This window comes from Pituophis catenifer, unplaced genomic scaffold (assembly GCF_029215685.1).
Source record: "Pituophis catenifer annectens isolate HBS135680 unplaced genomic scaffold, rPitCat1.0.hap2 SCAF_9, whole genome shotgun sequence".
Classification (NCBI taxonomy): Eukaryota; Metazoa; Chordata; class Lepidosauria; order Squamata; family Colubridae; genus Pituophis; species Pituophis catenifer.
In genome coordinates, this window is record NW_027256889.1 from 2353227 (window position 1) to 2369797 (window position 16571).

Genomic DNA, 16571 nt, shown 5'->3' on the forward strand with positions numbered 1-16571 from the left:
CAGTGATCATAAGAGATATTCATAGCCGAGTTAATTTCTCTTTCTGTCAGAGGGCATTCAGACCTTAATATACTGTCTAAAGCTTGGCCTAGGCCCCAGACAAAGGCTTGGCTAGGAAAACTACTGAACCATATCTCTGAATTAAGCAATTATTTGCTTTTCACTGTTTCACAAATGTATTCAAATCATGCAGGAATTTGATCTACAGAATCAGAGTACGAGGGATATTCTTCTGCTGAAGATAGCCCTTGTATTTCAGAGACATATTTTCACAAGGGTGTTTGTGCAACCTGTGGCCTGGTAAGTTTTGAATTTCTTGCTCATGAATAAAACATTATCTTCTACCTGCTTTCTAAGCACTCATCAATAAACATATGCTATGAGTCATCCAGGATCACAGCCTGGTGGTGAAAAAAAGGTCTCCTGAAATGGCTTGGATCTCCATTAGCATAATGATAAATCTTCCCTTCAAGCTAGTGCCATCTGCCAGGTGGGGGTCATAAAAGTCAAGATGATGAGGCTTTCAATGGCTCCTGCTTCAATCCATAACCTGTCTGGGGGGTTTACAGTCTCCCCCAACATCACCAAAACTGTCGTGCAGAAACAAAAAAAATGAAGATCCCTAAATTCCAATGACAATCAAATCCCACTGGAGCTGGAAGTAGAAAAACCCATTTTCTGAATCAAAATCTTTTCCTAGCCTGGCAGGGGAAAAAAACCACAACCAAACTATCCTGTTAAGAATCTACTGCTCTTTCCACACCAGACTAAAAGAGTGCCCTGCAGCAGCTTCTGCCCTGTCTCCCTTTGCAGGACTGGCCCACCTGGCTCTGCCCCACCCTGCACTTCCCTCCCTCCCACCCCGATTGTCTCTGATGTGAAGTTTCCTTGATTGCCCAACCTTTGGTTTTTCTCCACTGGGAGCCGGCAGAGCCGGTGAAGCTGCCTTGTGGGCATCAAGTCACAGCTGCAGGGTTGATGTCACCCTCCTGGGGAGGCCTGACTCAGCGTGCCCTGGTGGGTGTGGGCAGGGCTGCTTCAGGAAAGATGCTCACGGTAGTCCCGGACATCTATAAAGAGGCTGGGCCGTGCTGCCAGCCTGCCTCCAGCCCAGCGCCGTAGAGATGGCCGTAGAATTCGAGAATTTTGTAAGTAGCACAACCGTTATGATTAATGCTGGAGCAGTTCCGGCTTGTATGTTGTCTTGATGGGGAGGCAGGGAGAGGGGAAGGGGATGTCACCATTAATGGCTGTGTTCAGGCATGTCTGCAAAAGATGGTCCAAAAAGTCAAGATGATGGCTACAATGGTACAATTGAAACAATAGTGCAATGCATATTTTAAAAAAAAAACAGGTATGGCTTTTCCTTTCAGATTTGCACTCACCATCTTGACTTTATGGACTACCCTCTGGCTGGAAGATGCAGAGGCCCTGTGTGGGGATTGACATGATCTGACTGCACAATGGTTTACAGATACCAACTCAATAAACCAAGATGGCACCAATCTCACCTTAGCATAAACCTAGTCAGTCCACAGCAGCTTCTCATCTGATATCTGCCATGGAGTTTGGATTCAAGCCCAACACCCCACCTATTTGCTAGAAAGGATGGAGTGCATTTTTTCCCCTCCTAAATAGTCACATTTTATTAGCCCAACCTGGACGGACAGAGGTTCAGCTAGCCTTTGAGGCCAACTGTGTTCCCATGTGCACTTTACAACCCTCGACCTCCATCTGGAGCAAAGAAGGGGAGCAATTTGCCACATTGTGCAATGCAAGGGGTACCTGGGAAGGGGACAGCGTTCTTTAAAAACCAGAGATGCAGAACCACACTAAACCCAGGATTTGGGGAGGGAGCTTGAAGCAGACTTGCGGATGGCATCCAAAGGTGCCTCTGACCATTTGGGGGTGTTTGTGTCCAAAATCCTATCCATTCGGGGACAGGCTGCCAAAGGGCAGCTTTGCAGGATCCAATGGCCTGACTTGGCTTTGGAGGACAGGGGTTTGGACTGAATTCTGCATTCCTCTGGCTATTGTGGGGGGCATCACAATTTGCCCCCTCTCCCTCCAATCTGGCCTGGCCTGGCCTGGCCTACCCAGCCTGTCCTCTTTTCCAAGAGCACACGGGTGTAAGGCAGCTGCCGACCGGTTCCGAGACCGGTTTCTCCTCTTGGGTGTGTGAGTGCAAGTCCTGCCTGCCTGCCGCGGCTACATTCCAGGACTACGTTTCCCAGCATTCCTTCAGCAGCAGGCTGGAAGATCCACATTCACAGTCCAGAGTCACCCTATATGAGGGAGAGGGGCGGTTTCTTTTCTTTTTTTTAAAGGACACGTAAATAAATACATTCTGAAGCAGAGTTTCTCACCCTTGCTACCTGGGAGTTGAAGTCTACACACCCTTATATTCAGGAAACTCTGCTCTGAAGCTTTGGCCGGTTGGTGAGCCAAATCATCATAAAAAAAGAGTGCTGGGAATCTATTTCAGACTCCATTTCTGTGAAGCGATCAACAGCTTTTCCCTCAGACCTGAAGGGGAAAAAAGCGCGGGCCGAATCCCCTCACAACGGGTATTTATACCGCTTGTCAATGACGTCAGCGGCCAGCGATTGGTCAAATATCCGTTTAGCTCAGTTTTGGCGGGCTTTCTCCGTCTCCGGGCAGATTTTCTTCGCTCCCTCAAGGGAGTGTCTGGTAATCCCAGCAGCCTCTTGTGGTCCCTCAGTCATATAGGTGTGATAATGATTGTTTCCACCACAACCACAACCACAACCACAACCACACACCTATGTTCACACCCATCCACTCCTGGTTGCCATGTACTGTTACACGCTCGTGTTCACATTTCTAAACATTTCTAAGCAGAAAAGAATGATTTGGGGGTTTGATTCATCAGAGGTTTTAGGGTAACTGGATTAAAAAGATGAAAGCGACTCTTTAGGATCTCAGCTGTTGCTCAGTAAACACCATGAAACTACCCTTACTTCAGAAAACATCCTGAAATTTGGAAAGAGGAACCAACAAGGATCTCTGTTGAAAGAGATCTGACTCACTTTTTTTTTTTATACCCCTCTGGAGGTGGATGACACTGTCTTCATATCAATGTTCTGCAACAGCGGAAATGCGAGAAACAACAGCTTAGAGAAATTTTCTTGGTATGTAAGAGATTTCAATGCAAGACCAGAAATCCCTGAGACTCGTGACAGGTTGGAAGCCACCAAGAAGTCAGTCATAGCAAAATCAACTGGAAAACTCCAGGATGACATGAACAAAGGGCAAGGACTTGAATAGACCAGATTCCTGTTCGATTAAATTCAATCCAGAACTAGATTTATTTATTTCTTTGCTCAAGCTCAGATGCCACTTCCCTTGTGACCTGTTTACATTTTCAGGTGCAGTTAAAAGGGTAGAACAACCAACGTAATAAAACCCAATAATACAATTCTCTCATCATACCTACCATTTCATTTCATAAATCAGTATAATCCATTAGATATATTCGCCACTATTGCAGAGGTAGATTTTGCTTAGTGACTGCTTTGCTTTGTGACAGTTCAAAGTGGCACGGAAGTTGTAACTTTACAATGAGTCCTTGCGCTTATGACAACCTCCTATGGTTGTGTAATTGCCACTTGTACGCATCACAGCTGGCTTCCAACAAGCAGAGTCAATGGAGAAGCCGGCTGTACAATTGCAAATTGCTGTGAGAATCAAAAAATATAGCCTATTGATCTATTAGAATAATTCAATCCTATGGATGACAGCAGGCTCCAGGAGAAAGAACCAAAGTTTTCAGCTAGGATGGTTTCAAAATGTACCAGAGCTATTTGTAATCCTGCTGAGCCGTTGTTAACTGTGAAACATGTTTTTGCAAAATATGCACTTGTATGGATACATTTAAAACAGGAAGAATGAAACTTTGGAAATGAGGAACTGAAAGTAATGTACACAGGTGTTTATGGAAAGTGACAGTTACTGAAGTTGTGAAGCATGTATATGGTTAGAAGAAGAGTATAAAGGATAGGGTTAGAGATCAGCTCGGAGCCCTTTGATTTATAGCAGTCCATGTAGGATCTGCTGTATATCATTGGACCCCATTGCAATGGCTTGTTAATACAAGTGTATTAATGCTATTATATATTTTATATCTATTCATGTCTTATGTTCCAAATTATTAGAAACAATAAACCTCTGATCTTAAAGTAAGAATTATTGCTTGTATTGTTGTCTTTGTTTCCTATTGGAATGTTCTTATGACATTGCAATCGTGTAATGTATCACTTAGTGACTATGACGCTTAGAAACAGTTGCTACTCCGACTGGTGGTTAAGTGAGTACTAGCTGTATATGATTGCAAGGGGGTGCCCATCTTAATGGTTTTCCTAAACTCCATCAGAGTTGGCAGGATTCCCTAACAAAGTAGGCTAAATGGAGGTTTGGAGTCACTGTGCTAAACCATAATATAGTTTCTTTGGAAATTGCAGATTATATGAACAGAGACATTTTAGTTAACCCGAGTTTAGCAGATTATATTCTCATGGAGCCTGAGAAACAAAGACACTCTCTTGTTTCTCAGGCTCTATGAGGCTTCTGTAGAGTCTCCCCAGCAATTTGAAGCCAAATTTTCAACTCCCAGACCAATAATTTTGGCCTACAGACATCTTTTTGTCCTCAAGAGGACTCGAATCATAGTGTACAATTTGTCACTTTGATTTTTCTCTCCTGCAGCGCATGCCTTACAATCGGGCTGTCCCGTGGGGCTTTGATGCGGACTCCTGGGTGATGCTGGAAGGCCTCATTCTGAAGCAAAGCAAAGGGTAACTCAGCACCAATCCCTTTCACTGGATCAACAACTATTTGGGTTGAGTTCATACATCATGTTTAATAGGCTACTGAATTCCCATGTTTGGGGGAATGAATGGTTGATTTACCTCGAGGTTGAGTTGACCTCTCAAGCTAACCAAAGTGAAAACAAGCTATGTAAATGGAGTTGCTTGGTCTTTTGACTGACAAGTTATGGACAGCCAACTCTTAGACTTTAGGGAAGCAGGGAATTTTTGTGCCCCTTTGAAATCCATCCACCCTGCAACTTGTAAATGTTACATGGCCATTTATAAAAACTCAGTGCCTTCCAGATGTTAGAACAGAGTTTCTCAGACATGCTACTGTAAGATAGGTGAGCCAACTTCCAGAATTCCCCAGCCAGAACTCTGCTGACTAGCTTGGCATATTTGTGTTGGGTTGACCTAAACAGGAATGTTGCAGATTATGCATCTTTCCTATCCCAGTGAGTGGTGGTCGGTGAGGAGAACAATCAATGGGAGATGTTATAGAAGCCAGTCGGTTTCTTTTAGAAAAAGGTCAAGGAAGGGCAAATGGAAACAAGGCAAAAAAATCAAGCGGACTCTGATGTTCTTCTCCAGATTTCATGTGGAATTTGCTTATGGGCAGTTCAATGGGGCCAATATCCCTCTGAAATTCAAACTCCACTTCGAGAGGACGCCACCTTCTTCCAACAGCCCCATCCTGACTCTCAACAGCTTTGTAAATCAACAGTGGGGGAAAGAGATCCGGACGGCAACTCACTTCCAGCCAGGCCAAAAGTTCAAGATTTCTTTCATCGTCACCAGCAAAAGTTACAAGGTGATGGGATGAATTGATTGTCCTCCTTAATGGCACGGTTGGCCCGCCACTTCACTAAATACAGGGTTGCACAAGAAGTAGAGACTGGGGATAGTGGTTGTCCTATATATTGGACAACCATATTGGAAGTCAAAATCATTTGGGACTTTAGCATAAATGTTTAGGGTGAGGATAATGAAGTCCAGAAATATTGGGATTCAGTAGAAAAGCCTTCTCCAATCTCGTGTCATCCAGATGTGCTTTGGCCAACTTGGCTGGCAAATGTGAGCCCATCTGGAGGACATCAGGATAGTATAATTATCACTTAACGTCCAGCTCACCTTGGCTAGCAAAAACAGTTGTGTACTCAGTTGGGCCAGATGTTGCAAACTTCCCTCACTTCCCTGAAGAGCAAGGGTTCTAATCTTCACCCAATCTAATGGCTGAAGACCAGGACTACTTCCTTAAAAAAACATAATATACAGAGCTCTGTTCTCTAGCTTATGAATCCCTTATGAAAGGGATTGTGAGGACAGGTGCAAAGGGCTTTCTTGATGGTGAACACCTATAAGATGTATGAAAATTCTGGGCAGAAACATCTTCTATACTGTTTAATTCCAGGCATTAAGATGAATTTGTGAACCAGAATTACAGTGCTTTCTTACAAGTCTGTTTCTTAGCAAGAGTTTCCAGTTGGTCTTACACAGGCCCGCAACATGCTAGTTTCCCATTCAAATATTAACCAGGCCTGACCTCGCTTAACTATGAAGGATAGATGAGATTATAAAACCTTCTCTTCACCATCACCAAGCTTGGGGGAATCACACTCCTGATACAATTGGAGATTTATCTGCTTTGCTGTCTTTTCTTTTCTTTTTCTTTTTTGCCAGATAATGGAGAACGACATTTTGCTTTCCGAATTTGACCATCGTCTTTCACCCAAGGCCATCCGTTTCCTGGGAATGGATGGCGACATCAAGCTGGAGAAAGTAGTCTTCAGCTGGGAGAGGAAAAATGAAACCAGCAATCCTAGGTTTGATGAAGGCTGACAAGAGTCATGCAAATCAAATCATGCATTCAGGCTATTTTATAAGTTGATTTTGCAGCCAACATCGGAGGGCTATCCTGTTGTCATTCTGAGGTGGCATCATAAATCATAAGACAGCACATCTTGGGTGGGTCTGTCTGCTTTTATTTGGAACGTCAAAAATAAATGTTATTTGGATTTTCTGGATCTACTTCAGCCTTCAGGAGTGTCCAAAGGGTACGGTCAGAAAAGTCAAGGTGACACACACATCACAGGCACAGCTTCAATTTCCCATCACCTGAACTTGTTCTTCCTCATTCACACCCAGAACCACCCAATTAAAAATTTGGTCTCCTGTCAAATCAATCATAAAAACGATACTGCTCTTACATGTATGAACACAACTGCTTCTCTGGCTTGGCAGCCATGCTGGTGAGGGAATTTTGGAAGACAACCAGATCCTACACTGCTTTAGGATCAGAGTCCAAGTTGACTAAAATTCTCCACATTGTACCTTTTTCCTCGAACTTAGGAAGAAATTCCAGGCCAAAGATGAACCAGGAAAGCAAAACTTTATACTGAGAAACATTTATAAATGGATTTTTCCCTAGACGTCTTTACTGTACCAATCATATTTCAGAGAAATACTGCTAGAAAAGGACAGGAAGTGAATAAATAATAAACAATAAAATACTGCTGGTAATTTTTGATTCAGCCACCTAAGTCCATACTGGATTGGTCCCTGAAACTCTTTCCAGTCCAACTGGTTTATGGGCCATGCATGCTATGACAAAAACATGTGATTAGTGGAAGACAAATTGTCATGCGTATATACTGGACTAGGGAGATCTCTCAAAAACATTTCCCAACCCTGTCCCTTCTTGTGACTTCTTTTTTTAATGGAGACTCAAGTCTTTTCCAGCCCAGGTATAGCAGCTTCCTTCTCTCAATTTATTGAATTTTTTTTTTTAATTTTGATTTATATGCCGCCATTCTATATATTTTATACAAAGTCAGCTTATTGCCCGCACAAACTGGGTCCTCAATTTACCTCCCTTAGAAAGGATGGAAGGCTGAGTCAACCTTGAGCCTGGCGAGATTCAAACCTGCAGTAATTGCAGGCAGCTGGTCTTAATAACAGGGTGCCTTAGACCACTGTACTACCAAGGCTCTAATGAAGCCTTGAATGAATGAATGAATGAAGGGCACTTTTATTTTAAAAGCAAACAAACCCTCAGCACAATGTATAATTGCATGGCGTTCTCCAGAGGGGAACATATATTCATCAGGTAGGATTACAAAAATAAACCTATTTATTACACATAGCCATTCACCTGGGATGAACTGTTTTGGATGGCTGAAACCCTCCCACAAAAGCTACTTTCAACCCATTTTCAAAATTACGATGGCCGCACCCTATATAGCCACGTGATTAGGGTTTGGCAACTGGCTTGAATTTACAGCCATTTGTAGGGTGCTGTGACTGATTTGACTTTTTTTTTTTTTTGCTCCTTTCCAGTGTTTACTTCCAGTTCCTCCCCCCCCCCCCCCCCCAAAAAAACCCCATCCGATAAAATGGATTCAGTTATCCATTGTGGCATTTGCTTAACAACCATTGCAAAAAAATAAAAATAAAAAAAATCAGGGCCTGTCACGTAATGCTGTGACTTATGACCATAACTTCAGGCTCAACTACGGTCTTAAATTGAGAATTATCTGGAGTAGATTCTACTGATGATGGGAGATGGTCGGCTCGCTAAGGATGCCGTCTACCAAGGACCACTTCTCTCTTCCGTTGATTTCCTAAGCTTCGGATCAAAGCAGCTTCCTAATAAACCAGGTTGGGGAACAACTTTAGAAACCGAACGTCAGGGTCAGCATTTTCTGACCACGGTTTGGAAGGTGGATAAATCTGGGCTAAGCCAGACTCTCTGCTTAATTAAGCTTTCTAAGGGGAAAAAAGGGACGCGGTGTCAGTGACTATGATGCTGAGCTTGCCGATCGAAAGGTCGGCAGTTCGGCGGTTCGAATCCCTAGTGCCACGTAACGGGGTGAGCTCCCGTTATTTGTCCCAGCTTCTGCCAACCTAGCAGTTCGAAAGCATGTAAAAAATGCAAGTAGAAAAATAGGGACCACCTTCGGTGGGAAGATAACAGCGTTCCATGCGCCTTCGGCATTTAGTCATCCCGGCCACATGACCACGGAGACGTCTTCGGACAGCACTGGCTCTTCGGCTTTGAAACGGAGATGAGCATCGTCCCCTAGAGTCGGGAACGACTAGCACATATATGTGAGGGGAACCTTTACCTTTACCGTGAGAAAAAAGCAACTACATACGGGTGAGCCATAACAGTCTGGAAGAATCTTGGAGAAGGCAATAGGGGGAAAAAACAACACTTGAACTCACCCTTAAAAATATTATATTTTATTGTCTGGTTTCCCAAGAGCAAGGAGAGCTGCTTCCTCAGAAAAGTGTGGAAATTTTAGAACAGATTTGATGGCCAGTAGAGGCAGACAGAACCTGGTTACTCCTTATTATGTCAGGGCTTTTACCCTTGGTAGACAGATTTTTGTAGCAACTGCAATAAAATAAGTCATTAAACTTTTTCCTGATGGCAAAGAGAAAAAAAAGAGAGAGAGAGAAACAAAACCGAAAGGATGCCCTCCTAACTCCCCCACCCCCAAAACAGTGTGGAAATGTTAGTTTATGGTGCTAGAGGCAGCCGTAACCCTTAACTACATGTTGAAAACAGGGGGGGCCAGGAAAGGGACAGAAACAATGTGTCCCCACCCCAATCAATTAACAATATACAATGCTAGAGGAATATATATATTTATATTTAATAATAATAATAACCTTCTGGATTGTTGTTAAATTGCAACCAATTTGCTGTGTCTCTTTAAAAAACAAAACAAAAAACAATTGAGATTTGCATGGTTCTCTTTGAATTTTGAATTTGGTCCTCAGAAAACCCTGCACCATGATGAAGGAGAAATTACAAACAGACCTACGAGGGAGAAGCGACGGATCGAAAGTGTTATTCAGAGAAAAAGGAGAAGGAAGACTTGATGCTGCCCTCTCCTCCCCACCCACCCCCCAAAAAAACCACAACAGGAACAGCTGAGCAGGTTCGGAGGACTTCCTGGCGAAAGGTTTGCCGGTTTCTTCCTGCCCCGTTTTGCAAACCTGACATTTGCACATCCTTCTTTCGTGGTCCCACCAGCCAAAGCTTCCCATATGCCTTCCCTTAAGAATCCCCCTTCCAAAATAACGGTGGATGCTCCATGGGTCAATATCCCCTTTTCCTTTATCTTAGTCACTGCCCCACAATGGGGGGGGTGGGGGGAGAGAAAACGTGCAAAAATGGGAAAACCCCAGGCCACCTTTGCAAGCAAATCCTGGCTTGTTTTGCCTTCTTGGATCCAAGAAGAGTCCAAACGGCAGCAGAGATATTGTGTGTGTGTGTGTGTGTGTGTGTGTTGGACAGTGGGGACGCGTTTGCATTCTCAGCCAGAAGTGCCCTCCACCCAAATAACGATAGCCCACTTCTTCTAAGGCAGAATGTTAGAAGCACCGGCCACCCGGGAACGTATTTCAACAAGGGCTGGGGGGCAGGAGTCATCGTGGGCCCGAGAGACCCCTGCCCAGGTCCAACAACTGTGCCTCCCTACTGTGCTGAACACGGCTGAGAAAGGGGGTAGGGTCAGCTCGCTTTGGCGTTGCTAAATTAAAAAGTGGGTAATGGGTTTTTTAAGACGGCAAAGGAAGGTCCTAGCATGGAAAGAGAAGAAAGGAAGTGCCTAACCTAAGAAGGGGAAGGAACGAGAATCCTGTCCAGCATTAAAACATACACACATCCAGAGAAAATTGGGTGCCCGCTCGATCCCCCTATTATCCATGCACCAGCACTGTTTAGTTCCTGCCTACCAGCTACATAAATTAAAAACAAAGAATGAGAAACGAAGCAGGGGACGGGACAACAGAGCCTATAAAAAAGCTTTCCCCTACTTTTTGAACATGATAAGAAAAATATATATATATACCCCCTTCCCATACCAAGGGATATAAGTTGAACAAACCCCCTTCCCAAACTGTGTCTGGATGCTTGTTTGCTGGACTTGGCGCTCCGGCACCCATGATTCTTCCTGCCCGTCACAGCGATGCAATAATCAACGGGGCTGCTGAGTCCCTCTGGAGGGGGTCTGGGGGGGGTGTCTTGCCGAAGGGCCCCCGAAAAAAACCATGGCTGTTGCATAGGTAACCGTGCTCCTAGAAGTCACAATTTTAAAAAAAATAGATAAAAAGAAAAAAAAATGAGAGGAGGCAGCTTCTCGTCTTCAGAGAAAAGGAATAGCGTGGGGTAGTCCCGTTGGTGCGGTGGGCGGGTGGGTGGGTGTGTGCGAGTGAGAGGAAGAGGCAGAGAGAAAGAGAGAGAAAACAAAGATACGGTGTGGAAGGAAACGGAATGGGCCTCCCCTCCTCCCTTCCTAAGAAGTGCCAGCGCTTGCCGCTGCCGCCGTTGCCACACCCTCACAGGTCGCTCTCGCCGTACAGCGCCGTGGAGAAGGATTTGTAGTCGAGGGCCCCGGCAATGGTGTCGGGACCCTGGTAAGGTGCCATCCGGGCAATGCAGTATTCTGCCTGGTCTGGAGGGAGCTCTCGCCGCAGTTCCTCCGCTGTGATGTAGTTCTGAGCGGGGGAGAGAAGCGGGTCTTGTGATAACCATAGCAAGAGCACCTAGACTTATATATTTATATAACTTATATACCGCTTTACAGCCCTCTCTAAGCGGTTTACAGAGTCAGCACATTGCCCCCAACAATCTGGATCCTCATTTGACCGACCTTGGAAGAATGGAAGACCGAGTCAAACCTTGAGCCGGTCAGGATCGAACTGCTGGTGAGTGGCAGAGTTAGCCTGCAATACTGCATTCGAACCACTGTGCCATCATGGCTCGTGATGCTACCCAACCTGGTTAGCCAGTTCTTTAGTGCAGTGGGAGGGCCCATTTCCCAGGATCATTGGGCCTGCCTCTAGCCAGCTTCTCCCCACTTCTGGAAGCCCCACATCCCTGCCAAAACAACCCTGGCCAAATTCTGCAGGCAACGAAGTCCTTCAGCTCACCTTGTCTCCAGCCAGAACCTTGAAGGAAGCAATGACCTGATCAGCCGTGTCTGTGTCGGTTGTTTCCCGGGACATGAAGTCGATGAAGGCTTGGAAAGTCACCACACCGCTGTTGTTGGGGTCTACGACGCTCATGATCCGGTTGAACTCTGCGTCGCCCTGATAAGGGAGGGTAGGTGGGGAGGAGAACAAGACTCAATTCTTCCTGCAGGATGACGGAACCCAGGCCCACTTCTGAAGGGTTCTGCACACACACACACAATGTGTGCCAAAGCAGGAACTCTTGAATCCTTCGTTGGTGGGTTTCTGATCTTTGGCAAGGTTAAAAACATGCGGACTTCAACTCCCACAATTCCCCAGCCTCTCTGCATGGCCCCTGCTGGCTGGGGAATTCTGGGAGTCGAAGTCCACACCTCTTAAAGTCGCCAAGTTTGAAAAATGCAGCTCAGTCTGAGCATTAACTCACGGTTTTCTCGTTCTTCTGTCCTCACCCACCCACCAGTCTGCATGATTTCCCCTCCCCTCCCCAATGTCACATTCAAGGCATGATCTGAAAGCCGTTGCCAAAAAAGGCAAAGAGATGAGCTGGAGCAGCAGCGTCAGAGCAGCGAGAGAGCCAAGAGAAAGGCAAAAGCAGAGAGCGTACCAGGCTGTATCCCGTGGAGATAAGGAGGGCTCTGTAGTCATCTGCATCCATGCTCCCCGTGCGCTTCTATTCCAAGCAGCCAACAGAAAAGGGAGGAAGGAAGGAAGGAAGGAAGGAAGGAAGGAAGGAAGGAAGGAAGGAAGGAAGGAAGGAAGGAAGGAAGGACAGACAGGAAGGAAGGAAGGAAGGAAGGAAGGAAGGAAGGAAGGAAGGAAGGACAGACAGGAACGAAGGAAGGAAGGAAGGAAGGACAGACAGGAACGAAGGAAGGAAGGAAGGAAGGAAGGAAGGAAGGAAGGAAGGAAGGAAGGAAGGAAAAGTGGCGGGCGAGCAGAGATGGGTAAAGCATGCCGAGAGTCGACGATGAAAAAAGCATCGACCCCACAGGAGGAGGAAAAGACGCAGAAAGAGAAAAGTCAGTCGGAAAGTATTTGGGATGGGGATCAGCACAAGGGGGGTGGGGGGTGGTAGGGGGCAGGAGCAGTCAAAGGGGACCAGATACCAAACATCAGCACGATAGTCAGAGAGAAGGGAGGGAAGAGGAGAACGTAGCGAAGGAAGAGAGAAAGGAAATCGGTTAATTGCAATCTCGTCACTGGCGGGCGGCGCGATTCACGGGGCAACGGGTACCTGTCGGTCATTCTCCACATCGTATCCCAAGCTGATGAGACAGGCCTTGAACTCTTCGGGTCCCAGGGAGCCGCCGTGGTCCTACCGCCAGGCCGCGGATAGGAAGGGGCGCAGGGCACGGCACGCCCGTCGAGGAAAGGCGGGGGGTGGCAGGGAGGCCCCCCGTGAAGGCGAGGAAGGCGGAGCAGAGGGGAAAAGACACGCCGTTAGTTCAAGGCTGGCTGTTGGGTTGTGTGTGTGAGATCCAAACCAGCTTAGGACTCTTAGCCCAGACAGGAAGTGGGGGGCTGTCTCCCCATAGCTGGTGGAAGAAGGAAAGGCCAACAAGGGCTGGCCAAGTTATCTTTCACCCCTGCTTAAGCTGGGGACCCCACCTGCTGGCAGAAATCCAATGCCCTGGAACTGCATGGCCACAGTCTGCGCCAGGGCAGCCCAATCTGCACCCCAATGCTTGGGGTTGGGGAGCTGTATCGAGCTCACCCTGGCCCTCTTTTTAGGTGACGGGCAAAGGCAAGAACGATGGCCCTAGCATCGCTTGACCCCAAAGGATCCTTGTGTTATGGAGACCAGGAGAAAGGATGGTTAGTAGTAGGTTTCATGATCTGGGCGGGACGGATCGAGACCCGGTCTCGTTTCATACCAGCCGAGGTAGACGGAGGTTGCTACAGGGATCTTAAGGCTTGGTTTAAGAAAACCCAGATTATAATCCCGATCCAGAAGAACTGGATGATCCTGACTGTGTCAGGTTGGGCTTCCTTTTTTAAAGACGGGGATCTACGTGGCTACGAAACTAAGATAATACCTAGCAGTATCTAGGAGTAAAAACGAAACAATATCCTTGACGTAGCCTAAATCAGGGGTCTCCAAGCGTGTCAACTTTAAGACTTGTGGACTTCAACGCCCAGAATTCTGGGAGTTGAAGTCCACAAGTCTTAAAGTTGCCAAGGCTGGAGACCCCTGGTCTAAATCATAGAATCGTAAGGCTAGAAGGGACTTCGAAGGTCTTTTAGTTCAACCCCTTGCTCAAGACAGGAGCCTTATCCCATCCCTTAAATTGTTTCTAACTTTTGTTATTTATGTATTTTATTCTGTGCCTGTTCACCGCCCTGAGTCCTTCGGGAGTAGGGCGGTATATAAATTTAATAAAACATAAATTTAATAAAACAAACAAATATCCCAGTCAAATGGCTGTCCAATCTATTTTTGAAAACCTCCAGTTAAGATGCCCACCTCTTTTGTCTCTTCTACCCCTGAATTGGACTATATACAAGAAATGCTACCCAGCTTCCCTTCGGAGAGCCAGAACCAGGAAGGACGTGTGGGTAACATCCACGCGTGTAAATGGGCTACACGAGAGAGGCCCTCCCAGCTATCCCACTTCTCCTACTCGGGTACCTTGTCAAAATGATTGAAGGAGGCCCGGAATTCTTGCATCTGCTCCTGGCTGATCCCTTTGGCGTCCCGGGTCAGGATTTGATTCTCCACCTCGTTGATAGTCCGGGCGATGGTGGTAAGGAGCTGTTCCCATCCAACCCGGATGTGCTGGATGGAAAAATGAAAGGAAGAAAGGGTGGGGGTGGGGGGGAACAAACAAATAAACAGCCAGAATGAATTAATAATCGCTTCATCCTCACATGTCCTTCCCCTAAAAGTTGCTCAACTAGCCCAGGCAGCATCCTGAAGTTCATATGGCTGATTTAAGACAGACACACACTTCAATGGATCATTAGAACTGCAGAAAAAAACCACGGCTACCAACCTGCCTTCCATGGAGGGCCTGTACACTGCACGAGTCAAAAAGAGGGCTGGGAAAATGTCTACAGACCCCTCGCATCCTGGACATAAACTGTCTCAACTCCTACCCTCAAAACGACACTATGGAGCACTGCACACCAGAACTACTAGACACAAGGACAGTTTTTCCCCCCGACGCCATCACTCTGCTAAACAAATAATTCCCTCAACTGTCAAACTATTCACTAAGTCTCCATTACTATTAATCTTCTCTTCCTTACTAGTATCTATCTCTTCTCACTCATGACTATAACCACGTTACATGTATCTTTCAATTTATATTGTTTTTATTTGTTTCCTGGTACGATTTGACAGCTTATTAGTAACCTTGACTATCACTAAGTGTTGTATCTTTTTATTCTTGATGAACGTATTTTATTGTCCTTATGTACACTGAGAGCATATACACCAAAGACAAATTCCTTGTGTGTCCAATCACACTTGGCCAATAAAGAATTCAATTCAATTGTATTCTATTCTATTCTATTTTTCTCTATTCTGTACTCTATTCTATTCCTCTCCTCTTCTCTTCTGCATTCTATTCCTATTCTCTTCTCTTCATTCCTCTATTCTATTCTATTCTATTCTATTCTATTCTATTCTATTCTATTCTATTCTATTCTATTCTATTCTATTCTATTCTATTCTATTCTATTCTATTCTATTCCTATCCTCCATTCTACTTCTACTTCTACTTCTACTTCTACTTCTACTTCTACTCTACTCTACTCTACTCTACTCTACCCTACCCTACCCTACCCTACCCTACCCTACTCTATCAAATCACTCTACCCTTTTCTCCTGGCACTCTTGGACATTCGTCTGAATGAAAGCTATTTTCAGCAATCCCATCTGCTTGTTTAATAGACACACACATGGCTAAAGCAACGAGAAGGAAAACAACACCCGAGCACGTTTCAAACAAGGATGTCAAAAGTTGAATCTACCCAGCTGGTGAGAACACAAGGAGAAGGAGGCCTGCTGAGAGCACGTTCACACGCGCACACATACACAACGTTCCCCCCTGGTGCGTATTCAGCTGTGTGTTAAAATTACAGCCCAGCTCCCATCCCTAGTCTGGACGACGTACAGGATAAAAGCTGCTGTGAAGGCCCTGGATGCTTATTGGAAGTCTCTCCCCTTACTGGCCTTCATCCACCTTCCCCATAGATCAGTGTTTCTCAACCTTGGTAGCTTGAAGATGGGTGGACTTCAACTCCCAGAATCCCCCAGCCAGCGCTGCTGGCTGGGGGATTCTGGGAGTTGAAGTCCACCCATCTTCAAGCTACCAAGGTTGAGAAACACTGCCATAGAGCAACCCCCGCCCCTCGGCTGTGTCCTCACCTCCATGGTGTAGTTAGTGTGCTTGTTGTCGAAGATCAGGGCCTCCTGGATGAGCTGGTGCTGCTGTTCCAAGACGTCGATGTTGGGTTTGTACTCGACGATGTTCAGCTCGTATTGCTTGAGGTGATTCAGCTGGTCCTCCAGGGTGCCATTCATCTCAATGGAGATGCGCCCAATCTCCTGCTCAAGGGAAGGCCAATGGGATTGGGTTGACACACTTGCTTGGAAGCAGGGGTGAAATGTCAAATTCGTTACTACCGGTTCTGTGGGCGTGGCTTGGTGATGGTGGTGGTCATGTGACTGGGTGGGTGTGCTGTTACAGATAGTGAGTCCTAGTGAATTAGTTACCTTAAGGATTAAGAGCTGTCTCCTTAAGAGATTGCATT

The 16571-nt window shown here is 45.9% G+C and overlaps 1 protein-coding gene across 5 annotated transcripts in view; it reads right to left on the reverse strand.

The window, feature by feature from the left end:
• Positions 1–9062: 9062 nt before the first annotated feature.
• ACTN4 (actinin alpha 4) overlaps positions 9063–16571 on the reverse strand; it is a 99202-nt gene continuing 91693 nt past the window's right edge. For 2 of the 5 annotated variants that reach the window (XM_070950205.1, XM_070950203.1), the window contains exons 17-21: positions 16186–16365; positions 14443–14589; positions 12418–12483; positions 11772–11930; positions 9063–11336 (exon numbers count right to left, since the gene is read on the reverse strand). In XM_070950205.1, coding sequence (XP_070806306.1) covers positions 11178–11336; positions 11772–11930; positions 12418–12483; positions 14443–14589; positions 16186–16365 — 711 coding nt within the window. In that variant the 3' untranslated portion in view covers positions 9063–11177. Of the gene's footprint in view, positions 11337–11771; positions 11931–12417; positions 12484–13047; positions 13129–14442; positions 14590–16185; positions 16366–16571 lie in introns of all 5 variants that reach the window. The other 3 variants (XM_070950204.1, XM_070950202.1, XM_070950201.1) reach the window with 2 other exon arrangements.